The 27,368-nt window shown below is 44.4% G+C and overlaps 1 protein-coding gene across 3 annotated transcripts in view; it reads left to right on the top strand.

Moving 5' to 3' along the window:
• The window catches only part of CLPB (ClpB family mitochondrial disaggregase), a gene marked incomplete at both ends in the record, with an annotated part of 136,833 nt that overhangs the window by 45,072 nt on the left and 64,393 nt on the right, over positions 1 to 27,368 (top strand). For 2 of the 3 annotated variants that reach the window (XM_084245138.1, XM_084245139.1), the window contains 2 exons: positions 1,324 to 1,427; positions 25,653 to 25,781. In XM_084245138.1, the coding sequence (XP_084101264.1) occupies positions 1,324 to 1,427; positions 25,653 to 25,781 (233 nt within the window). Of the gene's footprint in view, positions 1 to 1,323; positions 1,428 to 10,162; positions 10,253 to 25,652; positions 25,782 to 27,368 lie in introns of all 3 variants that reach the window. The other variant, XM_084245137.1, reaches the window with a different exon arrangement.

The raw sequence follows: 27,368 nt of genomic DNA, 5'->3' as shown, positions 1-27,368 counted from the left end.
TATTTATCCAACCCCCTAAAAATACTTATACTCTTGATCTAGAACTAACCCAAAGGAAATAATCAGAGGTATTGTGTTATTGAAGTATTTAAAGTAATCTGATTGTTTTATAATCAGGGTTTGGCTAAATATAAGAATATTTTTATAGTGAAATACTAACGGTCATTAAAAACAATGCGGTAGACAAATATTTAATATATGGAAGCATGTGTATGTTTTTAGAGAAAGCATAGGACCTCATATATGAGTAAATAGGAATATGTATGCATTGAAAATACTGGAAAGATAGTCTGTATTACATATATATTGATTATATTTTCTAAATTTGTAATAGTGAACACAGACCCTTTTTGTTAGGAAAAAAACACTAGTAAGAACACTACATGATAGCAGAAAGAAGGAAAGCTGACAGAGAGTACTTCCTGCGTCACGCTTTATAAGTATACCTAACTTAACCGTGTGGAGGCCCCACCTCAGTCCTCCTCCCTCCAGTTTATTCTCACATGGCCCCTGGGATGATGCCTCTAATAGCAGAGGTTTGGAGGGAACTACACCAAATTATAAGTCATGATTACTCTTGAAATGTAGATTAAAGGGATGGATAGAAGGGGAGATTTTCATTTAATATTTCAGTATGGTTTGAATTTTTCAAGTATATGTCTTTTGAAGTGGGACGGAAAAGCATATGCCGTCATCCTGTTTCCCCTCTAAGGCCTTCGGTGGTTTCCCACCTACCCCTGTCCTTCCTGACACTATCCACTCCGTCTCTACTCTCTTTGGGGAAGCACTCTGCTCACCACCAGCATTTGTAAGTGCACTGGTTCCTTCTGCTTGACCAGCCCAGCTCGGGCCTCTTCGCCTTCAAGTCTTAAATACCACGTCCTCTGGGAAGCTTTTCTTGGTCCCTCCTTGGCTTCTCCTGCCCATGACACTTCTTCCACCATAGCCTTTATCACATGTCACCCTAACTTTATGCTAAATTGTTGCCCTTCTCAGACTTGCAGTGGCACAAGGCCACAGGCCCCAGCACCTAGGACAGTGACTAGAGGAATGTGATGAGTATTTGAAAGGTAATTGTTGAATAATCACTCTTTGTTTTTATAGTTGTGGAAACCAAGCCTTTCAGAGGTGTTAAATAAACTTGGCCAGACCCCCTTAGCTAGTCAGGTCAGAGCCAGATAGCCTGCCCTTATCTTTTGCACCCCCAGAGTTCACATTCTTTCTACTCACAAGAGCAGAGGCAGAGCCATTTCCCAAACGTGCCTCAGAATCTCTACTTCTGGCCTTTCCTGCCTTAACTCTCTGTCTCTCTGATTTCTTCAGTGTGGTGCAGGTTCTGCTTGCCGCTGGTGCTGACCCAAACCTTGGGGATGATTTCAGCAGTGTTTATAAGACTGCCAAGGAGCAGGGAATTCACTCTTTGGAAGGTAAGTGGACTCCCTGCTGTTATAAGACCTCCTCCCTGTGGCCTTCTGGCGGCCTTGCTCTGGGCCAACTCTACAGCAACTCAGGGTGAGAACCCGCATGTCTGGGAACTTGTGGGTAAGCTAACAGGCTTGGAACACAGTCCCTCTGGCTTTGTAATTTCTGTCCTTTTAGAATTCTTGGGGGGAATAAAATAGAGGCCTGACATGACGTGGGGAACTTTGAACTGGCGTTCTCCCAAAAGTGCTTTGGTCTGTGGAGCTAAGTGGACAGTGGAGGTTTCCTTAAAATAAATAAGGCAACTGCATGGAATGTGGATTTGTTCTTCCTTCTATTTCCTGCAGACTTACCCTACCCCAGAACTAAAAAGCAACCTCAGTGGTTTCCTCAGCCTTAGATGTCTCTCAGCAATACTCTGACCAGCCCAGCTCTGGCCTCTTAGCCTTTTTCTCTCGTCTTATATGTAAAATACAGTCCTACCTCCGCGACTGGCCCCTCAACTTACTGTACTACACAGGACAGTCTGTGGACCTTCTTTGTGCCTTGATGTCTATGCTTATAAAATGGAGTGGTCATCAGTGCCCCCTGGCTGTTGTGTGGTGGTGGTTTGGACGTCTTCAGAAGGAAGAGAAACCGTGCACTCTAACAAGGCTCCCCCATGTATGTTGAAGGGAGCCTGGGCAAATCAGTCCATGTTGCCTCTGGTGGTGGCTCATCTAAAGTGGGATCAAGAAGAAGTCAGGTTGCTTTGGCTGCAGTCAGAAATGAGGATTTTACATTGGAGCTTTCGCTTGTCTAGACCGGATCTACTTCTTGCCTATTCTTCTGGATCACTTGCAGAGGTAGAGATTCCCCTAGTTTCCAGCATCACGGTGGCTGAGCACTGGCTGCTTAGGGTTGGCAGTGCAAGAGGGTAGACATCTTTGCCGACTCCCTGAGAGTCAGAACATTGACTAAGGAAGGTTGAGCCAAGAGGAACAGTGCGATCAGCCCTAGAGCCATCAGCGAGGCTGCCAGACTGAGAGGCGTGTGGCACCTGGAGTGGCGGTGTCACTGCTACCCCAGCAAGGTCTCTCAGACTAGCAGTGGGAGGGTCAAGTCAGAAGTATCAGAGCACTATTGCCCAGTGTGACGTACACCCTCCCCCTGCCTCCATGTCTCTCAACCTGCTCCTTCTGTCAAGCTCTGTTGCTGGGACTAGATCCTCCACAAAGCCTTCCCTGTCCTTGGCAACAATTACAGCCTGCCCTCAGCTGCTCTTTTGAATGTTCTCTAAATGCTGGCCTTTTCTCTCTGTTTGAACTCTCATCTACCCATGTGTCTCTTTTCTTCTCCTCAGCTGACATGCAGGCCATGACCTGTGAATTCCCCATTGAACTGGAGGAATTATGTTCACTTTATATTTCAAACAAGGGAATTTTATAAGAACCAAACTTGCCCTGTATTTGCAGCCTGATATGTGAGGACTCAACTTATAGGCGCTCCTCACTCAAAGACAGCTCTGTATTCTGTTAGGGAATTCTCACCAAAAAGCAAGCAGGAGCCTTGGCTGAGAAAGCAGGGCCAGGCAGAAGGGAAGGACTATTTGAGTATCTTCTTTTTTGCCCTGAGATCCCAGCAGGACTCAGTAAGTATTTTTGATTTTATAGAATCACAGCTATGAAGCTCTCTTGTCATACCAGTCCCCACTCCCCGCATTCAAAGTTTGTATTTTTGTGTTCTAAAGTTTCTCTCCAAGCTGAAGACATATTCAACATTCCAGATCAGTTGTCAACAAACTGTTTTCTGCAGATCCATATAGTAAACATTTTAAGCTTTGTGGGTCAGTCTCTCAGCTATGACTATTGAGACAAGCATACCTCACTTTATTGCACTTAGCTTTATTGGGTTTCACACATATAGTGCTAATGTAGTTTTTGAAGTTTATGGGTTTAGAGAGTGGGATCCTTGGGCTCACTCTGGGAAACTCTGGTTTCACCAGAGCTCCCCTTTCAGCGGCACGCGACGAGTTTCCCAGACAAGCTTTTCCATGAGACAGAGACGTTAGTTATATTTAAAGATTAGGTTTATTAGGGAAAGGCGACAGAAGACTAAAGGACACTTGGATAGACACAAGCGGGCAGGAAGAGCTACCCCGAAAGAGACAGGTTTGCATGGTCACAGGCGGGCAGCCTTGAGGAGAGCTGCCTCTGCTGAGGGAGGTCAGTGAAGAGAAGCCTGGTGTGGTACAGGTCATGGGCAGGCAGGACGGCTGCTGCCCTGCGGAGGGAGAGAGTTGGCAAAAAGAAGCTCTTCATAGTCACAGATGGGCAGACAGAGTGCTGCCCCAGCCAGTGCAGAGACTGCTCTAATACAGTCTTCTTCTCTTTGGGAGGGGGTCACTCCTTTGTGGAGTGGCTTGTTTGCTGCTGACTTTGGATAACTATGCAGAATCCAAAAGGGACCAGAGATTCCACAGTGGGCCCAGTCTCCATATCTTTACCCTCAGGTCTGTGCTCCCGACATTCCCTACAGCAGTCTGATACCTGCTTGGGTCTTATGCCTTGTGATAAGGCACTGGCGCCTAAGGATCTTGATTCCGCAGCTGGCTTAATGGTCATGTTATTTCTCTCTACCCCCAACACCTTGTGTGAGTCAGATTCTTGTCTTATGATGCCTCCTTTTGGTTTTCTGTTCTTTCCTCCATTGCTGCCATTTTTATGAATTGAAGGTTTGTGGCCACCCTGCATTGAACAAGTCAGTCAGCACATTTTTCCAATAGCGCCTGCTTATGTCTTGTTTGTGTGTCACATTTTGGTAATTCTTGCAATACTTCAGACTTTTTCATTATTATTATTATATCTGTTGTGGTGATCTGTGCTCAGTGATCTTCGATATTACTATTGCAACTCCACCAGCAAAATGAATGCAACTTGCTAAAGGCTCGGATGATGGTTAGCATTTTTTTTTTAAAGTATTCACCTATGCATACAAGAGCTGGGGCACAAGCCAGAGACACAGGGAATGAGAAGATTCACCAGAGACAGAGTAGGGAAGAGAACATGCAGATCCACTGAAACACTGCTGAGGGGAGCAGCGGGCGAACCAGGAGAGGTCTGCTGCGCCATGTGGGTTTCTTCCCGGGCAGCCGGGGATCAAACTTGTGCTGCAGAGGCTGCGGACTGCCCCATAGTGCAGTGCTTAACCCCTTGCGCCACCAGGGATGCCAATGGTTAGCATTTTTTAGCACTAGTTTTTAATTAAGGTATGTACCTTTTTTTAAGACCTAATATTATTGCACACTTTATAGACTATGGTATAGTAAACATAGCTTGTATATGCATTGGAAAACAAAAACTTCCTTGTGATTCACTTAATTGCACTATTCACTTTATTGTTGTGTTCTGGAACCAAATCCACCATATCTGTGAGGTGCACCTGTACTCTGCTGGGCCATTGTAGCACAGAAGCAATTATAGACACTGTATATGTTAATGAACAAGGATATGTGCCTGTAAATATGGGCAGTAGGCTGAGTTTGGCCCCTGGAGTATAGTTTGCCAGTCCTCTTCTTTTCTTCCTTCTTTCCTTCCCTCTCTCTTTCTGTCTCACTATCTCCTTCCTCAATTCCCTTTCTCCTTTCTTTTCTTTCCTTTTTTTATTTTGTCAACTTTTGAATTTTTTTTAACTCTATGTTAGCCAGCTTATATTCTTTCTAGGTAGGTAGGTAGATAAGCAGGTAGATGCAGACAGCAAATATATTGAGAAAAGCTAGTATAAAACTGAGACAGACTGTCCCACAGAGCTTAAATTGTTTACTATCTGACTTTGCATGAAAAGTTACTCATGAAATAAAAGATGAAAAGTATTAAGTATCCTTTCTTATTTTTTCTTTCCTACAAATGTGAGAAGGCTTCCTATGGATTAATTTATTCATCAATTTTATTGATCACGTCTCTGTCTAGTAGGCAATGTTCTAGGCTCTGGTGAGTTAGACTCAAATGCCTACCATGATGTGCTTTATATGTCCATCTTTGACTAAAATGTTTATAGAGACTGTTAAATGTAGAGCCCTGGACCACATGATCAAGACTGTTCTGAAGCATTATTTGACATTTACAACTGTAAATCCACCAAACTTCATTCTTTTCTAGTCTTCATTTTTCTATCTTGTCCACAATATTTGAAGGAATTTTCTGACATTTCATGCTAAAATAAAATTGTGTTTAGTATTTGTCTTACTTTTTTGTGCAGTAACCATTTCCCAAAAGGATGCTAGGTTATTCTGGAGTGATCTTGTCTTATTCCTTGAGAACCCATACTGGCACCCAATAATTGCCCACATGTTTAAGGACAATTAAAAAAATACATTCTTTTGGAGAATTATGGGTGTTTTAGTGTCGTGTATAGTGTGGTAACATAGCTATAAAAGAGTGAACTTACTCCCCTAAGTCTTATACAGTGAAACCAGGGTTATCTCGATTTAAAAAAATATATATTCTAGAATTTTTCAGGAATCATTCATTGATAAGCTCACTGTTCTGTAACTTTCAAGATATACCTTTCGCCCTCCTTTTTTTTTTTAAATACCAACCATCTTTGTCTGCCGCAGTTTCCTGGCAGCTCATTCTACTTTCCTGGTGTATCAGATTAGATGTGATCTGCCTCTGCTTTGTGTACTCTGTTTGCTGACTCTGGACCTAGAGAGTGATAATCCCTTAGAGTTAGCTAAGGACTGCCTTAGCTCAGGGCTTTCCTCTCCTTCCCAAACCTTTAGCTCCTCCTTAACCATCGTTTTCTTAAAAAAAAAAAAAGATTTATTTTATTTATTTATGCACACAAGAGCTGATGTATATGCCAGAGGTGTGGTGGGGAGGTGTGGAGAGGATTCACCAGCCTCAGAGTGGGGAGCAAAACAGGCAGATCCACTGTAATACACTGCTGAGGGGAGCAGCTGGTGAGACAGGAGAGGGTTAGCTCTGTGCCATGTGGGTTAAACTCTCCCTGGGTGGGGATTGAACTTGTGCTGCAGTGGCTGCAGAAAGCTTCATAGTTCTGAGACTTAACCCCTTGTGCCACCAGGGAGGCTTTCCTTAATCATAGTTTTCTTTCCTTTTTCCATTTAAAGAGTCTTTCTTTCATGCATTCAACCAGTATTTGTTGATTGCCTAGTCTGCAAAGCACTATACCCAGTTATTGGTCATTCTCACAGAGAACCCAGCTCAACGGTTCTTTTTATTTGGGTCAGATAACTTTTTTACAGGAAGTTACCTGACATGAGGGGATGTGGGGGGGAGGGGGATAAACCCCTTGACAGAATGTGTCCAGGTAAATTCATAGAAAAGTCACAAGCTCAGGAAAGTTAGACAACCTTCACTGTTGGAGCAGAGTCGGTGCCAAAGTCTATCAAGTTCACTACCTGTCTAATAAATTTTCTGTGGGCCTCAGCCTGTGCTCAGTACAGAAGAGAGGTGGTGAGTTGTATTTTATGACCTTGACAAGACCTCCTTAAATCCTGGTAATTTATCCCTTGTCCACCTTATCAGTATTATTGTGAAGATCAAGAGATAAAATATGTCATGTGTGAATTGTCAAGTGTTCTACAGTTGTAATAGCTTATTAGTTTCATTTATTTATAGTTCAGCATGCATTTACTGAGTGTCTGGATCTCTGCCAGATTCTGGGAATATAAAAATGAATATACATGGTCAAGCCCCTCAACAAGTGCTCCCAGTCAAGTAAAAAAACCTATGAACGGGCCTCCCTGGTGCCTCAAGGGGTTAGAATGCAACCTATGAAACTGATCACGGCCACTGCAGGATGAGTTCTACACCCGGCCTGGGAGCTACCCACATGGTGCAGCAGACCTCTCCTGACTGGCCCACTGCTCCCCTCAGCAGTGTATTTCACTCAGTCTACCTGTTCTGCTCCCCACTCTGTTTCTGGTTAATCCTCTCACCCCCCACACCTCTTGTATGCATAAATAAATAAATCTTTAAAAAAAAAAACCAAACAAACTATGAACAGGCACCACAGTGCAAAGGGATAAATGCAAAGGCAGATATGCAGAAGATACAGGCAACACTGGTATATAGTTAGTGATGAGTGCACCTGAGGGAAGGCTGCTGTTGGGGAAGTGTCAAAGGCTAAGTGATTTAGAATCGGACCTTAAGATGGTTCTGAGTTGCCAGGCAGATTTATAGGGATGGCCCTTCCAGCAGAAGACCAACACACAGAGAGACAGGGGACGGCAGGTGATAGCAGTTAGAATCATCTGCCAAAGTTTTGAGGAGAATAACAAGAAGTAAGACCAAAGAGGGAAGCAGGGTTCCATTGGGAAGGACCTTGCAGTGCAATTCTAGGTGCTCATACCAGTTTCTCAGAGCAATTAAGTGGGGACTGTTCAGTTTCCCTTTGCATTTTTTTTGTCTATTTTAAAATTAATTTTTTTACTTCTATCTTTTACATTATTGAATATTCTCCATAAAATTCCCACCACCAATTCACCTGTGAACCATCACCATAGTACATTTGCATTTTAGATGAACCATTGTGATGCGGTGGGGGATTTATTGGAGGGGAGGGATTAGCCTTGGTTCTTGACCTTTGGAGGATAAACTGCATGAGAGAAAAGCTCTACTCCACTACCCCAAAATGTACTTAAAATTTCCGGGGTTTCCATCTTTGGGAAATGGAAAATATTAAATGTTAGAAAAATATTCAGAGGAGATTGAGTACTTGGTGGAATGTAGGGCTTGGTAGAAAGGGAAATAAGTGCCCTGGGTGCCCTTGAATTCGGTTGTGTGTGTGGGTCTGGAGTTCAGAAGAGAATTCTGGCAGGAGATAGGGCTTTAGGAGTCACCAGGATTTGTTTGGCAGTTCAAACAGTAGTTGTGCCGGCTTAAGGAATTAAGCTTGGCACAATGGATGTGCCTGCCAAAGGGAAGGAATTAATGTGAGAGGGCATGAAGACAAGTTCCTCATCAGGGTTCCAACATTTAAAATCTAAATAGGGGGCCTCCTCGGTGGCACAGCAGTTGAGCGCTGGGTTGCGAAGCTGCCCGCAGACTCTGCAGCGCCGGTTCGATCCCCGGCTGCTCCCCGGCCACCGGAGGAGGGTCCCACATGGCGCGCAGACCTCTCCTGCCGCCCGCTGCTCCCCTCAGCAGTGTACTTTGGTCCTTCTGCCTGCTCTGCTCCCCGCTCTGGCTCTGGTGAATTCTCTCACCCTCCCGCGCTTCTGACTGTACCCAGTGCTTGTATAAATAAATAAATCTTAAAAAAAAAAAAAAAATTTAAAAAAATTTATAAAAAAATAAAATAAAATAAAATCTAAATAGGAAAGCAAATCCAGGCAAGATAACCAAAGTATCAGATTTGCTGCTTGGTTATTTCTGAGAGGCTCTGTATCTGTTCTACCTGCTCAGAAAGGCACATCTAACAGAAGGAAGAAATATCTGGGCTCTTCTGGCTGAGTCTTTTTCATCAGTTACCCATTCCCAGTGATACCCTTCTGTTTTAAGGAGCAGTGTGGCCATTGCTTCTTAACAAGAAGCCTGCTCAGCTGGCTACATTATGGTGTCTTCCACTCTTTCAAGGTTGGTGTATTCTGGGAACGGCTGGCCTGCTGGTGCAGGTGACATAGACATGCTTGGTGTTGAAACCTTGTAGGCCTGACTGTTCTGTCCATTCTCTACAACTCTGAGAGTGGTATCTTCAGTTGCACAATAGTGTCCAGGAGAAAAGTCAGGCTTCAGTGCCAGGAGGTCATGATTGAACTTGCTAGTGATCTTAAACCAGTGCTGTAAAATCTTTGAATGTCAGTTTCTCATCTGTAACATGGTAATAATAAGATAATCTAGTCATGTATTATATGTAAGCACAGTGACATCTGATGAAGAATTTTTTTATGGAGCTGGATTTTGACCCAGAGTAAAGCAGTAAACCTGAGCAGCTCACCACTCAAGGGGCAGTGGCAGAAGCTAGATGTCTGCCCTTCAAGGTTGGATTGGGTAAAAGGTTAGCAGCTCCAAAGTCTCTATTAGCCATGTGATTTCCAAGATTCTAAAAACTCTAGTCTCACCATCAGAGCAAATAATGTACTTAGGAGAAATGGGGGTCGGGCTGGGCTTTGGAGAGTGAAAAGGAGAAGAGAAAAATATTCTAAGCAGGGAACTTAGCTTGAGCAAAGGCACACAGAGGGCAACAGGAATATCATGGCCACTCCTCTACCAACTCATTCCCTCATTTGGCCACATTCCATTCCGTGCCTTGGGCCCCATCCATGCTTGCTGCAGGAGCGTTCCACTTGTGGCTGGCTGATGGGTGATGGTCCCCAATCCTCAGGTGGAGAAGGCAGTAAATTAGTGGTAACGGTAAACAACTTCGCCCAGCCTGGGATGCCGCTGGCTGCTTGTAAGTAACTGTTATAAACCTTGGGTGTCTGGGGCTGTCAGAAATGCAAGCGAGCACTCTGAACGCCTCTCATATGTACAATTAAAACAATAAAACACGGCAGAAACGTAGCCAGAGCAGACTATAAATCAGCTTCTCTTCTCAGCTCCAAGTGGCAGCCGAATAAAGATAAGTTGTACAGAAGCTGGGTTGGCATAGGGCCCTCTTGGGGATAGAGGGTCTGGCTTGCCAGGCTGAACCTGCCACAGTCAACTCCACCAGCTTGGGTGGCCCCCTTCCCACAGCTCCAGAGGCTGCAATTCCTGGCCCGCTCCAGCTGACCTCCCCATCTCTGTGTCTTCAGATGGGGGACAAGACGGTGAAAGCTGGAGCATCACAAATCAGTGGACAAGTACCCTGGAGTTCAGGACATGTCTAGGATTTCCCACTGGTGGTAATGGAACTGCTCTCTATTTATTTCTTCCCCTCCCCAGGACATGCCAAGGAGTAGTCTTGTCCTACCTTGTCTGTTACCCATCCAGCACCCAGCCCTATCCAAGCATAACAGAGATAATGTATGCTCTAGCAGAGCACAGACTCACCTGAGTTATAAGATTCACAGGGATGTAAGAATCACCCAGAGAGCTTATTAAAACACAGATTCCCGTGTGCCACTCCCCCACCCCCACCCACCCTGAGATTCTATATCAGTGTGTCTGGGGTAGGACCTGAGATTTTCCATTTTAGGTCCTCACTCTTTGAGTAGCATGATCTAGACTAGAGGCTTTAGTTGTGCCTGCCCTGCTTTAAAAAAACTGAACCTTTTCCTTCCTAAAAGGACCTTATTTTGCCACTTTAAGCTTCACTCCTTGAAAGGCTGTGTGTTTAAGTCATGGTACTATGAGAGTACAGAACCCTTAATGCCTAGGGCAATTTTCTGTGTATCTCAGAGGCTCTGTCTAAGGTTATAGGGAGAGTTAGTGTTCTTTCCTAGCTAAACCCTTGAACGTAGGAGGTATCCCATTAATGTCAATTTCTGGTTTTACATCCTCATCATCCTCATCACACTATTATGGATTTTCATTCAGTCTTTGACACAATCTTCCAAATGCTTTTCAGTGGTAGCACACTGGTATCTACAAAGAGCCAAAAATTATTTAGAATCTGAGGAAGGGGTTGGCCTTTACCTAACTGGGTAATCTCAGGCAATTCTCATTATCTCACTGAGGCTGCACTTTTTTTCCATCTGTAGGAAATATTATTTCCTTTATCAGGGGCCTATGATAAATATCGAATTGAAGTACTTAAATTGAAGAAAATACAAGTTGTTGTGCAAATACAAGGTACTAGGAACAACAATAATTAATAATAATAAAGACTAAAGACATGCCAGGTCAATATTTGATGAGGGTCCGGTCAGAGGTACTGATGACAAGGGTGATCGTAGTTCAGAGAAGCAGCTCTCTGACTGAAGCAGTCAAGGAAATAAATGGTATTTGCACCTTGAAATATGCAAAGGCTTTATGGAAGGCCAGTAAATGTGTGTGCTTGGGTGTGAGCAGAGAAATGGATGTGCTATGTCCAAAACACTCGGAGGTGGGAAAGAGAAAATATAAATTTCAGGCTGACAAGTGAACTTGTTAGGTTGAAGCATCCCACACAACAGATTCATTTCAGAGAGTAACGAGCGATAAAGATGCAGCGTTAGTAGACAGTGGCCCAATCAAGACACTTGGACTTTATCCTTTAGACAGAGGAACCTTGCAGGTCCTAGAGGAGAAGGCACTGTGGGAACTGTGCCTCTTCCAGATGAAGAGGCCAGGGAGGCGATCATGAGGATGATGATAAGCTGCAGCAAGTAACATGTATTGATACCATGTGCTCATGGCAGCTCCATGCTCTAGACTCTGAAGGAAACTGAGGCAGAGAGATGATGCCAAATGCCAGCAGAAGTGTCTCCAGCTTTTATAGAGAGCCCAACAAATATGTCAGCCTATGTGTACCCAAAACTTAGCTCAGAACCTCTGTTTTGTCCACAGTCTTGGAAGGCTTGGCAATCTGCCACACCAAAAGCTCTTTGGGCAAGTTATTAATTTTTAATAGCATCCCTGTCTCTTCCTCACCTTGTCAGAGCCTTGTCAAATCTCCAGGGTCAGTGGTTCTACGTGTCATTTCTCAGCAGTGCCAGCCACTCTAGTCACCAAGATGGGCAGTGTACTGTCAATCCATCAGGCCTTTTAGTCAACTTCAAGATTAAGTGTATCAGGCAGTTAGGTTAATTGTTTCTATCCTCTTATGCCTGCAAACTTATCTCGCTATATATATGTTTGACTAGGGGAAGGAGATAGACTAGTTGACATGTTTTATTAAAAAGAATAAATTCGATGCATTTATAAAAATAAGAAAAAGTGGGATGGAGTGGCAAAGACCTAGTCTTCTGATTTTTAACTGATTTACATATTTTGTGTATAAATATTTTTTCATCAAAAGTTCCAAGTCAAGGATGGGTCCCACACACCATACAAAATATATTAGAGACATTTATATGGATAGCAGGAAGGGAGACAGAGGGCTGAAATTTTCCAGGCACCCAGTGATTGATGGGGGCTGAGGCTCCCCCTGACGCTTTATTGAGTTTCCGATGATTATCTCTCGCTGAGACATTTTTTACAGATGACGGTCGAGCTGTCACAATGGACCATGGGGGAAAAAAACCCAACAATAATAACACTTTAATCTTTTTACTGCACTGCTCCCTAGTATCTCAGATTCATCTTCCCTGACGCACGCAGTTCATTATTCTGCCCCTCCCTGGATTGGAAATAAAGGAAAATAAATATATATGTAGACACACTTACCCACATACATACACACACAGAGAGTGTATGAAAGAGACCACCTCAGAACCAGAGCGGGGCAGAATTTATTGTTCTTTTTGCAAGTGTTGAGGTTTATTAGTAGCGATACTGGGTTGGCTTGGAATTGGCTATTAATTACAGCATTTTGTATTTGTTTTTTATTGTGAGTTTTTAACATCTTGAAGAAAAGGCAGAGGAGAGCAAGCAGGTAGAGAGATGGGGGAGCACAGAGGGACCAAGTTTGGCCAGCCAGGTGGCAGCGTGGCTGAGAGGCAAGGAAGGTGGCCCCTTCCTCTTGTTGCCAGACCTGCCAGAGGATCCCAGGTGCTTAAAGAATACTGCTTTGGGCCTTCCCTGGTGGCGCAAGGGGTTGAGACACAACGTATGAAGCTATCCGCAGCCTCTGTAGCACGAGTTCAATCCCCAGCCGGCCAGGGAGCAACCCACATGGCGCAGCAGACCTCTCCTGACTCACCCACTATTCCCCTCAGCAGTGTACTTTGGTCATTCTGCCTGTTCTGTTCCCCACTCTGTCTCTGGTGAGTCCTCTCATGCCTCTGGCCTGTACCCCAGCTCTTGTATGCATAAATAAATAAATCTTTAAAAGAAAAAAAAAAGAATACTGCTTTGGCTGGGATGGGAGGAGCAGAGAAAAAGGGGTGGGTATGGGGGGAGCAGAGTAATATATGGGATGAATCAAAGGGAATTTAAATGCCTATGAGCATATTACTACTCTGAGAGTTAGAGCTGATGGGAAGTATAGGAAATGCAAATGGAGTGTTGATGGGTCTGTAGGTTATGGTAACAGATTCTTAAAAGTTTGCCCCACTCTTTGAATGTGATGGTGTGGAGGTGAGACATGGACTATGGCAGTTTCCACCTGGGCGTGTGCTCAAAGGAGGGGTTCTGAGCCAGAGAGGATGCCACACTGCCTGCCTAGGGCCACAGGCAGGGTTGACAACCTGTCTTCTTAAAGTTTCAGGCAAAATGTCTGGCTTTCCTCCTTCCCTTTCACAATGCTAAGAGAAGGTGGATTGAGGGTTCTTATGGAAAGACTTCCAATGATGTGTCTCTCATGGAGTAAATGCTGACCCAGTCCTCTCTAAAACACCTAGAGTGTGTAAGTTCCCTGCTATGGTAATGTAAGGTAATCATGAGGGGACCAGGCTCCTGTTCTTAAGGAGAAACCTTCCAGTTCATGAGCAGAGTTCATGGTATCTGTGAGAACCTCCAGCCATAGGCCAGGCAGAGGGTCACAAGTACCAGATTTTTATGAAGCATAGAGATTACACAAACACAGTGACTGTCCTCAGGAACTGTTTCCTGCTTGGGAAGACAAACCTAACATCTGTTCACTAAAGAAGTATTTACTGAGCACCTGCCATGTTCAAGAGTATGCACATGAAGCCGTCTGAAAGCGCAAGAGACTGTGAAGAAAATACTAATTCAGTTGGAGTCTAGACGTTACTAGAACACACAGAGGAGAGGGAGATCAGTGAAAAGCAGGCTGCTTGAGTTATTAAAGATGGGTAAAATGTAGATAAATAAAAAGGAGTGGTGAAATCGTTTAATAGTGAAGCCACATAAGGAAAAGAGCATACAAGCCTTGGAGGTAAACAAACCAGCTTGGTCATGGACTATGAATATGACCTGAAATAAGTTATATAACCTCTCTGTATCCCAGCTTCTTCATTTATAAAAATTACTACTACTAATGATAATGATGACTATAATATTGATAATGATAATAATAGCCTACTATGGTTCTTTTTTTTTTTTTTAATAGAGGCATGTTTTATTTATTTATTTGTTTGTTTGTTTATTTGTTTGTTTATACATGCACTGGGTACAGTCAGAAGCGCGGGAGGGTGAGAGAATTCACCAGAGCCAGAGCGGGGAGCAGAGCAGGCAGAAGGACCGAAGTACACTGCTGAGGGGAGCAGCGGGCGGCAGGAGAGGTCTGCGCGCCATGTGGGACCCTCCTCCGGTGGCCAGGGAGCAGCCGGGGATCGAATCTGCGCCGCAGAGGCCGCGGGCAGCTTCGCAACCCAGCGCTCAACCGCTGCGCCACCAGGGAGGCCCGGTTCTTATGAGGAAAGGATTTGGAAAGTTCCCAGTACAGGGTAAGTGCTCAATAAATGGAGGCCACTGTTTTCCTATTACTTCAAGAGTTATATACTTAGTTATCTTGAATGTTGGAGAAAGAGTCCTGCAACATTAGCCTCCAGGACTCATCTGTGACTTTCCACTGGGTATGTAATAAATGCCTTGCAATGAACCTACATGCTCTGCTGTGTTTGTGGTAGAGGCCATCCTGGCCAGAGAGGTAGAGTGACATCCGGAAGAAGAAAGGGCACAGTAGGACATTTATTGCCATTTTTTTTTAATCTTTATTTTTTTAAAGATTTATCTATCCATTTATACAAGCACTGGGTACAGTCAGAAGCGCAGAGGGTGAGAGAATTCATCAGAGCCAGAGCGGAGAGCAGAACAGGCAGACTGACGAAGTACACTGCTGAGGGGAGCAGCGGGCAAGACAGAAAAGGTCTGTGCGCCATGTGGGACCCTCGCCAGAGGCCAGGGATCGAACCTGCACTGCAGAGGCTACGGGCAGCTTCGCAGCCCTGTGCTCAACTGCTGCACCACCAGGGGAGGCCCTATTGCCATTTATTGAGTCTTTATTACATGCCAAGTAATGTGTTCAACTGCTTAACATGCATTTTTTAAATATAATTTTCTCATTGGGATTTAATTCACATTCTTTACAATTCATTTAATGTGATTGAGTTAATGCTTTATAGTCATAAGAACTGTGCAACTATTACCATAATTTTGGAATGTTTTCCTTACCCCATAAAGAAACCCCATGACCAGTCATTCTCCATTTCCCCTCAACTCCCCCTATCTAGACCTAGACTACCACTAATCCACTTTCTGTCTCCATAAATTTTTTTACTTTGCACATTTTTTTAAAGATTTATTTATTTATGCATGCAAGAACCGGGGTACAGGCCAGCAGTATGGGGTTGAGAAGATTCACCAGAGACAGAGTGGGGAACAGAACAGGCATATCTACTGAAATACACAGCTGAGGGGAGCAGCGGGCGAATCAGGAGAGGTCTGCTGTGCCATGTGGGTATCTCCATGGCCAGGCATTGAAGTCATGCTGCAGTGGCTGTGGACAGCTTCATAGTTTGCATCTTAACCCCTTGTGCCACCAGGGAGGCCCTGTACATTTTATATAAATGAAATCATACAATATGTGGTGTTTTGTGACTGATTTCTTAAACTTAGCATAATGTTTCTCTATAGTAAAGCAGGTATCCGTACTTCATTCCTTTTTATGACTGAATAATATTCCATTAATTGACATACCACATTTTATTTATCCATTCATCAATTGAGGGACATTAGGGTTTCTACTCTTTATTATTATGAATAATGCTGCTGTGGATATTTGTGTATAAATTTTTGTGTGGACATAATGTTTTCCATTTTCTTGGGTTTAAACCTGGGAGTAGAATTGTAGAGTCAGTGATAACTCTGTTTAGCCTTCTGAGGAACTGCCAGCCTGTTTTCCAAAAAGGCTGCGTTGTTTTACATCCCCAGTAGCCATGTGAGAGATCCAGTTTCTGCACATCCTCACTAGCTTGTTATTGCCTGTCTTTTTTACTTTAGCCGTCCTAGTGGATGTGAAGTGGAATCTCATTATGGTTTTGATTTGCATTTCCCTGATAACGAATGATGTTAAGCATCTTTTCAAATGCTTTTTGGCCATTTGTATATTTTCTTTGGAAAAATAACTCCTTAGATCCTTTATTCATTTTTTTATTGAGTTTGCATTGAATCTTGTGAGGTAGCTGATATTATTTATTTTACAGGTGGAGAAACAGATTCTCAGAGAAGTTAAATATTTTGGTCAAAGTCATGCAATGAGTTTGCTACCCAGTCTGACTGACTCCAACCTCTGTGTTCTTCCTAAATCCACAGTGCTGCCCAGAGAAGATTCATGGCAGGATCACCAGGTGCCTCACACCAGCACCTAGGGAGGCAGGAAGGGAGAAATTAGCTGGGCCCAGGTAGGAGTTGCTTCTGAATGTCAGGGAGGAATGGGGATATATTCCAGATTTCAGGAGAGGGGAGGACATGTTAATTTGAAAATTGCCTCTTCTTAGGTGCCAGTCTCTTCCTGGCCCCTCACTATACCACTTCATTTCTTATTTTTCATAGCAATCCAATTAGTAAATATTAATATCCCAATGCCCAATGTGATATTTGGGAATGAAGTGATTTTCCAGAGACAGCAGGATTAGAATCCAGGTCTCTCCTCAAAATTCAGAATTCCTCCCTTTCAGAGATATATTTTAAAAGAAAGATTTTTTAATATTACAAATTCCTGAAGGCCGGGCTTCGTCTCTACCCCAGTGACCCAGCCCATGAGAAGAAATTAGTTTGATGGTTGAGCAGGGAAACAGACTAGAGTGTAGTGTGTAGAAGGACCTAACTTCAACTGGGATTTTAGCATGGAGAAGAGGAGGTGTGAGTGAGGTATTACAGTTCTCATTCCAAGACTTAATGCCCCAGGGCTTTGTTCTAACTTTATGAACATGGAACTTGAGAAGATTCCGGTGCCCAGACATCCTGGACTCCCTTGGAGCAGAGCCAGCAGGTGGAGATCTTTCTTGTGTTCTTCACAAGAACATAGAGAGGGAAAGACCCCAGAAAGCAGTTAGTCTAGTGCTTTGAAGAGTTAGAAGCATTGAGGACCAACACAATAGATTTTTTTTAAACTATACATTCCCAGGCCCTGCTTAGTAAATCTAAACTGCTGAAGTTGGGGCCCCAAAATCAATGTTTTTTACGTTATCTAGTTGATTCTTTCTGTTCACACTAAAAGCTGAGAACTACGATGTAGGGAAAACTCTACTTTAAAAATAGGAAATCAGGGCCTCCCTAATGGCGCAAGTGGTTAAGATGCAACCTGTGAAGCTATCCACAGCCACTGCTGCACAAGTTCAATCCCCGGCCAGGGAGCCACCCACCTGATGCATCAGACCTCTCCTGACTCATCCACTGCTCCCCTCAGCAGTGTATTTCAGTCAATCTGCTGCCTGTTCTGCTCTTCACTCTGTCTCTGATGATTCCTCCTCTCACCCCACGCCTCTGGCATATACCCCCATTCTTTTTTTTTTTTTTTAAAGATTTATTTATTTATACAAGCACTGGGTACAGTCAGAAGCACAGGAGGGTGAGAGAATTCACCAGAGCCAGAGCAGGGAACAGAACAGGCAGACTGATGAAACACACTGCTGAGGGGAGCAGCGGGCGCTGCAGGGGAGATCTGCGCGCCATGTGGGACACTACCCAGCGGCCAGAGATCTAACTGTTGCTGCAGAGGCTGCGGGCAGCTTCACAGCCCTGCACTCAACCGCTGCACCACCAGGGGAGGCCCTATACCCCAGTTCTTGTATGCATAAATAAATAAATCTTTAAAAAAAATAGGGAATCTGGGGGCAGAGAGATTGAAACACACATCAAGTGAGTGAAGAGCCACTTTTGAATCCCGTTCTGTAGTGTACTGGTATGTTCTTGCTCTTCCCCCTACTGCTTTATTCATTAACAAAACCTACTGCCCGCCCGTTACTTTCAGGATAATGCCTCTGCCTGCCTGGGCAACCTCATCTCCATGCATTCCTCTACCCACCTTCACTCAGCATTCCAGGATCATAGAGGGCGTCTTGGTCTCCTGAGTGAACAAGTTTCTACCTTCCAGTCTTTACAAATGCCACTTTCTCTCCTGGAATGTCCTTTCTCTCTACCTGGCAAGGTTCCCCTCACTCCCAGGACTGTCCTTCTGGGAGATTCCTCCCCAAGCTACATGCCACATGGCTTATCTTTGCTGTAACCAGACTCTGTGTTTCTCTTACTGTGCCGAGGTGCCCAGGGGTGGGGTTGCTCATAGGCCAGTAATGGTGAGGGCTCATGTGTGCTCACTGCTGAAGCTGCATGAAGTACATACAGGAAGTACAATATAGGAAGTCATCAACTAGTTACTGGCATCCATGAGGGTCTAGGGTCTAATTAGGGAATAAGAACAGAAGGGAAATTTTAACACAAGAAAGTAATATAAGAGGTGTTGTAAGACAATAACTGGATTTAGGTACCTATAATCAATGTGTGGCATTCTTGGAAGAGAAGGCCTGGAATTTGTCTTTAAAGGACAGGTGGGATTTGAGAGGAAGGAAGGTCATCCAGGCTGTGGATGGAAATGAAGGGCCTTGCTCTATCCAGGGATGCTCTCATGATGACCTAGCAGAGGACTCTAGCTCTTGTCCCCAAGCCCAACTGAAGATAAAGGAAAAGCCTGCAGTGCCCACAGCAGCTAAGGAGGCACCCTGCCCATGCTGGGCGGTAGGACTTTCAGGTTTCAGTGAGGATTTAATGAGATAGTAGATATAAAACACCTGGGGCAAGGCAACTGACAACCCAGAGGCTTCTTCCTGGAGCCTCTGGATAAGAACTTAGCTCAGTCCCTGAGCATCCAGCAAGGTCATCAGAGCACAGATTGCGTGAGGTTTGTGCCTCTGGGCACTGGCAGAGGCTGCCGGGTGGAGGGTGTAGCCAGGCAGGCTCAGCGTCTAATGCTAGCCACCACTAACTGACAGTGCGAGTTGGCTGGAACACCTAACTTCACTGCTTCTGTCACCTCTTCTGTTCAGTTAGAGACCTTCCTGTCTTAGGTTGTTGTGAGGATGAGAAAGCCCTCGCGTTGAAGTGTTCTTTGAACTACAAGTGCTGCACTAAACTAAGGGACTATTTTGGTGTTTGTCATATTAATTATAGCTATTCACTCATGAGACATGCTCCTGTCTTTAAAGTCAAGGGCAGGCCTCCCCAGTGGCGCAGCAGTTGAGCACTGGGTTGCGAAGCTGCCCGCAGCCTCTGCAGTGCCGGTTCGGTCCCCAGCCACGGGGCGAGGGTCCCACATGGTGCGCAGACCTCTCCTGCCGCCCACTGCTCCCCTCAGCAGTGTACTTCGGTCCTTCTGCCTGTTCTGCTCTCTCCTCTGGCTCTGGTGAATTCTCTCACCCTCCCGTGCTTCTGACTGTACCCAGTGCTTGTATAAATAAATAAATAAATCTTAAATAAATAAAGATTTTAAATAAATAAATAAATGAAATAAAGTCAAGGGCACCATGAGCTCCTGGGAGTGGTGGGTAGAGGCTAGGCCTGTAGGATGAGGCTCTCCTAGCTCAGCTTGCTTCTCCCCTCCACAGGGCAATAGTAAGTAAAGCTTTTGTTGTCTGAAGACCAGCTGTCTTGTCTCACATACTTTTTTTCAAAATCTCCCCCGATAGCCATATGAGGGACAGGAGGCTTGGCTGATTCATCTCTTTGTCCCCAGTGCCTAATTCCAGGGAGAAGGCAGCATTAGGAAATTTTTGTGGTAATGTTTTTAAAACCCAATTATCAGATTTGATTCTCAAAATACCTAAATATTTTGATATTTTTGAAATTATTGCTTATCATACCCATTTTACAGAAAGAAGAATCCACTAAATGCTAGAGCTGAGATTCAGGGCTATATGACTTCTTTATCTAAAATCACTGTTTCTCATTGTGGGAGACAGTGTGGTTTTTGTTTTGTTTTTGCTACTTCCGCAGTGCTGGAGAGTGACCAGGCCTACAGGTACAGCTCAAGGGACTATTTTGCCCTACACTGACCCCTTGGTACTCCTGAGGCCAGGAGTCCTGCAGAGTATATGTCAGGCACATACCTGCCTCAGCTCCCAGACCGACACGGCCGCAGCATGCAGGCTTACACTTTGCAACTTCAGAAGCCAGAGGTGCTGCTGATGGGCATGGTGTGATATATACTTTTATCAAGACATGAAGTTGTACCCCTGAAACTTATATAAATGGTAAAACAGTGGAATCTCTATTTAAAAATACAGGAAGACAGAGTTGGGAGCAGAAGGATGACAAAGTGATGCTTTGTCTCTCTCTGTGGTCAGGGGGCACTGAAAAGACAGGAGTGACTGCGAGAGGGAACAGGAGCCTGTGCTGGAGACAGGCTGGCAGGTGTCTCTGGTGGGAAGGCCATGGTTCACTGGTTGAGGACAAGGTATAAATATGGGGCCTCAAAAGCTAGTGAGCCAGTGTAGGGTAAGGTAAAAAAGTGTAAGTCTTTTCTGTCTTCCCGCCATTAGGTCCTGAATGCGTGCCTGATGGCGGGCACCTGGAGGAGGGTGTGGGCATGCATAAGTGGGTACACCTGAGCTAAGACTGGGCTTATAAGGGTGGTGTCATGGGGACGCCAGCAGAAGAGCAGAGAAGCAGAGAGAACGCAAGAGAACACCGGAGAGCCCAGAAAGAGTTAAGACTTGCACCCTGCCTGCCGTGTGCCTGGTAAATCCCAATAAAAGCCTGAAAAGCCACTGAGGGCTCCAGGACTCTCTTCTCCTCCTTACCCCGTTTGCTCGGATCATAGAAAACCTGCACTATGCCCTTCCTGCCCTTACAGCCAGTCTTGGAGGAGTCACTACCTCTAAGTGTGTCTTTTCTCCCTCTCCCTTAGTGAGTATGCGGTGTTGCTTCCCCACCCCTGCTTTCCACCTTTTGCCACTTTTTGATAAAGAAGCCTGTAAGACCTAATGAATTGGGGCTTCAGTAGGATCCTCTGGGACACTGATACTGGGTGATGTGGGGAAGGCGCTCCCTGCGAAGAGCGTGAAATGGCCTTAGCTGAACTGGATGGGGACCACGCTCTAGTACTAACTGATAGTGGCATTTTTTAGCAGTTCACTTTCCTCAGCTATAAAATGGAGAGAGCAATCTTACACCTTGTAGGGTTATTCTGAAGTGAAGAAATGAAAATGCTTTATAAATGTTAATAGATTGCAAAGCACTACTCAGTTCCAGTGAATGATCTGTGGATACCAATACTGGTTAAGAAGGGTTAGGTGACAAGACACTGACAAACAAGAACCTGCTGAGTAACCAGAGTGCTTCTTGTTCAGAACTACATTCTTATGCTCAATGAGCCTTTCTGAGGGGGATAGTATATCCAAGATTCCACAAATGGAACCTTTGTTCACAGAGAGAATACACATTTGAAAGGATAAGACCAGATAGTCAGGATGATGATTGATGTTTACTGAGAGGTACTGAATGCCAGACACTGCTCCGAGCCCCTTTACTCATCGCATCTCCCTGCACTCTTATACTAGCTCATGAGAGGGCATCTCCATTTACAAATAAAGAAATGTGGCACAGAGAGATTAGGTAAGTTAGCCAAGATGACACCACCCATAAATTCAGAACTGGGATCCAGACACAGGTGGCCTGCCTCTGGAAATCACTCGTGGTACTCTGCTGCCTCCACTGACACTTGATGTCTGACATCATCATCATCATTCTCCCCAAACCACTGTACCATTTGGACTTTATTCATATATCATGTATTATGTTTTTATTTGCTGACTCAGTCAGTATTTGTCAGGCATATTAATGGCCAGTCACCATGCAGGGCACTGCAATACAATGTGAAGAAGACGGTCACACCACCTATCCGCATTGAGCTTTTGGCCCAGTGACAAACATAGTCAAGTAAAAAGGTAATGACGGTAGAATGTAATGAATATTCTACTGGGGAGATGCCTAAGGTACTGGGGAGATCTTGGGAGCTGAAATTACCTCAAACTTAGGAAGAATCACTGGAAAAGGTGACTTCTAATTAGAGGCCTAAAAATGAATTGGAGATAGCCGATTGAAGGTGTGGGGCCTGGGAAAATGTTCTAGGCAGTGGAATAGTATTTGCTAAAGCTCAGACAAAGCAGATGGTGAGAGATGAGACCTCAGAAGTGAGCAGGGGCCCTCCTCCTGAGCCTCTTTATTAGCTGCCACTGCTGGCGTTTGCCCCTGAACTAGATAGCCCCAACTGTGTTCCTCGAAACCAGTGCTTTTATTTGTTTTTTTATGAAGGTTTATTTTTGTTTATGCATTTAAGAACTGGTGTGTAGATCAGTGTGTGGAGCATGAGAGGATTCACCAGAGACAGAGTGGGGAGCAGAACAGGCAGATCTACTGAAATACACTGCTGAGGGGAACAGCGGGCAAGACAGGAGAGGTCTGCTGCGCCATGTGGGTTGGCTCACTAGCCAGGGATCGAACTCATGCTGCTGTGGCTGCCAATAGCTTTATAATGCTGACTTTAACCCCTGCGCAACCAAAGAGGCCCCAAGTCCATCTGCTTTTCATGGTAAGCACCCAACGATAGTTCTATCCCTGCACTTGCAAAACAAGTTTTGCAATTTGTTCAGTGGTCTGATTCTTGCATTAGACTACTAACTTCTTAAAGTAGGGACTGTGTTTTATATCTCCAGCAGCCGCCACCATGCACTGGTACTCATTAAGTGTTGTTTGTTGAATGAATGATGTGTTTTCTCTGTAAAATGGATTACCCTTCCTGCTTTCTTGAGCCAACTATCACTTTTCCTCAGGTTCATCATTATATCCAGTAGTTAATGTTCTATGTGGCAATTGAGTGAAGCCCTTAGGGGCTCTTGAGGTGCTGAATTCTGTGAATTCCTTCTCCAGCTTTATATTGTGCTGTTCTTTTCCTTCCCTGCCTGGCCAGCACTCAATTGTAATCAGTCTGCTTGACTCAACAGCTTCCTCCCCAGCCTTGTTTCCTTTTCCTAACATGTAGTGGACTAGAAACAAGATCTCTCACCAAGATTTGATACCACTGTTTGCAACTAAGAGTTGATAGTAACCCACACATTAGATCCTAAAGCACTCACTTATGGGAAAAATGTCGGTGACTTTGCTCATGAGACTTGCGTATTAGCTATTCAGAGGCCTTCTTCCTTTTCTCCATGCTCCAGGAAAGGTCAGATCACTCTTGGTGGAGGGGACAGTAGGGCCCCTGTCTGGTGCAGAAGAGCTGGTTGAACCACGGGTTCACTAATCCACGAGAAAGTGTTGTCTCTTCTCTAGTTATATGCTCCACCAACTTCATTCTGACAAAACATTTGAAAATATAGCACCTACTATATAAGGTAGACAAGAGAATTAACTAAGATTGTGTGGCATGCCAGTAAGTTAAATCTGCTAGAATTAGACAGCCTTCTGCCTTTTGGAACTTTTAAATAGGAAGATCAGTTTTGCAGAGGGAAAAACACAGATTCTCTTCTAAGATCACTTGAAAAAGAATGGTTTAGAAATTGGTGCTGTAGACTGCCTAGGTGAGGTTACTTCTGCACTGAATTATACCCATCCCATTCCTTGTAGGCCCCGTGCCATGGGCTAGGGGGAAGGAAATTGATTCCACCCCAAAGGAACTCAGCTCACGAGGGAATATAAAACAGATACTCTTATAATATCTGCATGAGGCAGGAAAGAACTACTACCTAAGCAGGATAGCTATTGTTCTTTCTTTCTTTCTTTATTTTATATATATTTTACATCATTCTTTGTACAATGTATGCTTTCTCCTCTAAGGTGTAGTCCCCGTGAGATTCCCACCACCAATTCACCCATAACCCATTGCCATAGGCCCTTGTGCTCTTCCCTCTCCTGTTTTGATCCTTTTCCCTCCTCCCCTGCAGAGTGTCTCTGTTGATTTTAATTTTTAATTTATATGGTTACTTTTTTTCCCCCAACCTCTTACTTGTTTCCTCAACATTCCTCCTATAACTGAAACCATCTGATATTTTTTTTTTTCTTTCTGGCTTATTTCACTGAGCATAATCCCTTCCAGCTCCATCCATGTTGCTATGAATAGCATGAGTTTATCTTTTTTGATTGCTGAGTAATATTCCATTGTGTATATATACCACATCTTCTTGAACCAGTCATCTATTTTTGGGCATTTGGGTTGTTTCCATATGGAAAGCTATTGTTCTGTAGGGTCCCAGTTCCTAAGAGAGGACAGGTAAGTGGCGTAATCTTCCAACTTATTGTCCAAGCTGGGACTGTTTGGGACAACAGGCAATATAAAGCAGGACCATCCTGGGTGAACAGAGTCACGTGTTGTCACCAACCCAGAGGATCCTGTAAAAGGTTCTTCTATATCAAACTGGAGAGAGTCAAATATATTATCACTAGATTGAGCCTGGGTGGTTTTAGGTCTTTGACCACATAATATGCTGGTCTTTTTACCTTCAAAAATATCATCATAAAAAAAAAAATCATCATAGTGCATTTATTTAGATTATAATTTAAAAACAGATTATAAAATTGCAATATAGTAAATTCCAGTTTTGCAAGATACACGTGTGTGTGTATGTCTATGTTTGCATATATACATATATACCAACATGCTAAATGCAGTTTCTCAAGTTACTGAGCTAGTGATCCCTTTTCTTGTTTACACTTTTCTATAGTTTCAAAATTATTATGGCTTTCTAAATTTAAAAAGCTCTTTACAAAATAATATATAATACTCATTAGATTGTAAACATCTTCAGAACACAGAGATTTGGACTCTTCTGCTATGACCAGCCTCTGTCTCTGCCCCATTCCCCCTCTCTGTTAGCCCAACCTTCTCTCATCACCTGGATTATTCCTTTTCACCCTCAAAACTTTCATCCTCTGGGATTCTCTATTGGTGCCCAAATTGAGCTAAGTTCTCTGGCTTTCTATACCATCCTATTCCCCATCTAACATGGCATTTATCTCACTACTATAAACACGTTTATTAATCACACAAGCATGCTGCCGTTCTCATGAAGGGCAGCCATATCTAATTCACTTCTGTGATCCCAAGTGAATCCTAGTACATAATAGGTGTGAATAAACTTTGTAAAATGAGCTGGCCCCTGTTTTACTCCCTCTTACCCAGCAAAGCTGGTCAAATATAGTAAGTGTTCTTAGGCATTTAGTAATTAAGTACAGAAACAAGTATATTAATATGCCAAGAGGAAAAAGGCAAGATTGGTGGTTCATGGCATTTGTTGCTAATGGAGGCATTTATGTTGCTTTCCTCTCCAGTCCTGGTTACCCGCGAGGATGACTTCAACAACCGGCTGAACAACCGTGCCAGCTTCAAGGGCTGCACAGCCCTGCACTACGCTGTCCTGGCCGATGACTACAGCACTGTCAAGGAGCTACTTGATGGAGGTGAGGATGTGGGTGAATGTGAGGGAGGGGTATACTGGCAGGGGCCAGTAAGAGAGTATTTGGCAACCTTTCTAATCTGGAAATGCCAGGCTTCCCCAGAGTCCTGTTACCCTCCTGGAGATGGAAAAGGTGGAAGCACAGAGGAGGCTGCCCTTCATGAAAATGACAGTGTACTTGTGTGATTTGCCCTTGTGTGACTGGAGAATATTCTTTGCCTACATGTGTCTGAGGCACCATTCTATCCTGCCTGTTTGCACATTCTCTGAGAGTTTTCTTGAGTGTTACTTTTCCCATGAGTGTCCTCTCTTCCCTCTATGACCTCCAGAGCAAGACTAGTAGAACAAGGAAAGGGTCCTTCAGATTCCTGTTAATTTCAGGCCTCAAAACATCCTCCTTGGTCCCACCCCCACCCCAGTCTAAATTAGGACCCTCCCCTTACCCTGGTTATGGCGCCCTGTTCTTCCGCATCATTGCACTTGCCACATCTGAAAGTGTTTTTGGTGTTTTCAGTAGCATGCTCCCTAACTTAGCTCTGAATAATGAAGGCAGGAACAGTGGCTGATTCATCCCCAGCACAGGTAGCATAGTGCTCACACAGTAAGCATTCAGTAAATCTTTGTTGAACGATTGACTACCCTCCCTTTGGAGAAATGGATTTAATTGGCAGGAAGGACAAGTTGTGCTGGTCTGGTCCCATGCAAGTCTGGTACAGTTAGTTACCTAGCATCCTACCAGATGCTTCCCAAGCAGTCACTTTCCCTCCCACTTCACTGCATCCCACTCCAGCCTTTTCACGGGACAGGAAACATCTTGCCAGGATGTGTTTCCCAGGTCAGTTGACGAGGTCCTCCATGTCAAAGACCAATAGAACCTACAAGTTGGACAGGTCCTCAGAGATCCTCTGTGTCACTCTGATTGCCTCCCTCTCCTCCCAGAAGAATCCTTCCTAACAGCTGGCCATTTGGCAGTACCTTGGATTCTGTGGGGGGACCAAGGGGACCCTACATCTTCCCTGAAGTCCATTCCATTTTATTTCTTCTCTGACTGGTTGTAATATCTTCTTTTAAATGAGCTGGGACTTTCTTCTTTGAAACTTCTGCCAACCGTCCTTTGCAGCCCCATCACTTTTTCAAGATCCAGTCTTCAAGGAAAGTTCTTTCAGTCCCAAAGCCTTTGCCCTTCCAGTCCAACACCCCCAGATCACCTTCTAACCCATGATCTTACATGATTGGGCTGGAGGGATTTCCAAGTAACCTTCAAATTCTGCCACCTTCCTTAAGCCACAGCCATCCTGGCTTAGACTCAGGCCTGGGCTGTAGCCCCAGCCTGCAGGGAACCTGGCCCAGAGTAGCCAGCATGTCACTTGTTCTGGGGCATGCACACCATGAGGGGAAGGACTGTTTGTGGCTGTGGTGGCAGTGCAGAGGCTGACGAATGCTTTGGAGTGAACACACATCTCTTAGAACACAGAAAAGGTCCCTTAGCAGGAGGCTGCTCACTTCGTCCTTTGGAAAGCTCTCCGTAAGACATTTGCAGCAAAGAACTGGAGCATTCACCATGGGGTTTCTCTCTGCTGTGTCTTAAAAA

This window comes from Talpa europaea (assembly GCF_964194135.1).
Source record: "Talpa europaea genome assembly, chromosome: 1".
Taxonomy (NCBI): Eukaryota; Metazoa; Chordata; class Mammalia; order Eulipotyphla; family Talpidae; genus Talpa; species Talpa europaea.
Note: the sequence above shows the minus strand (reverse complement) of the source record. Positions and strands in the feature narration are given on the sequence as shown.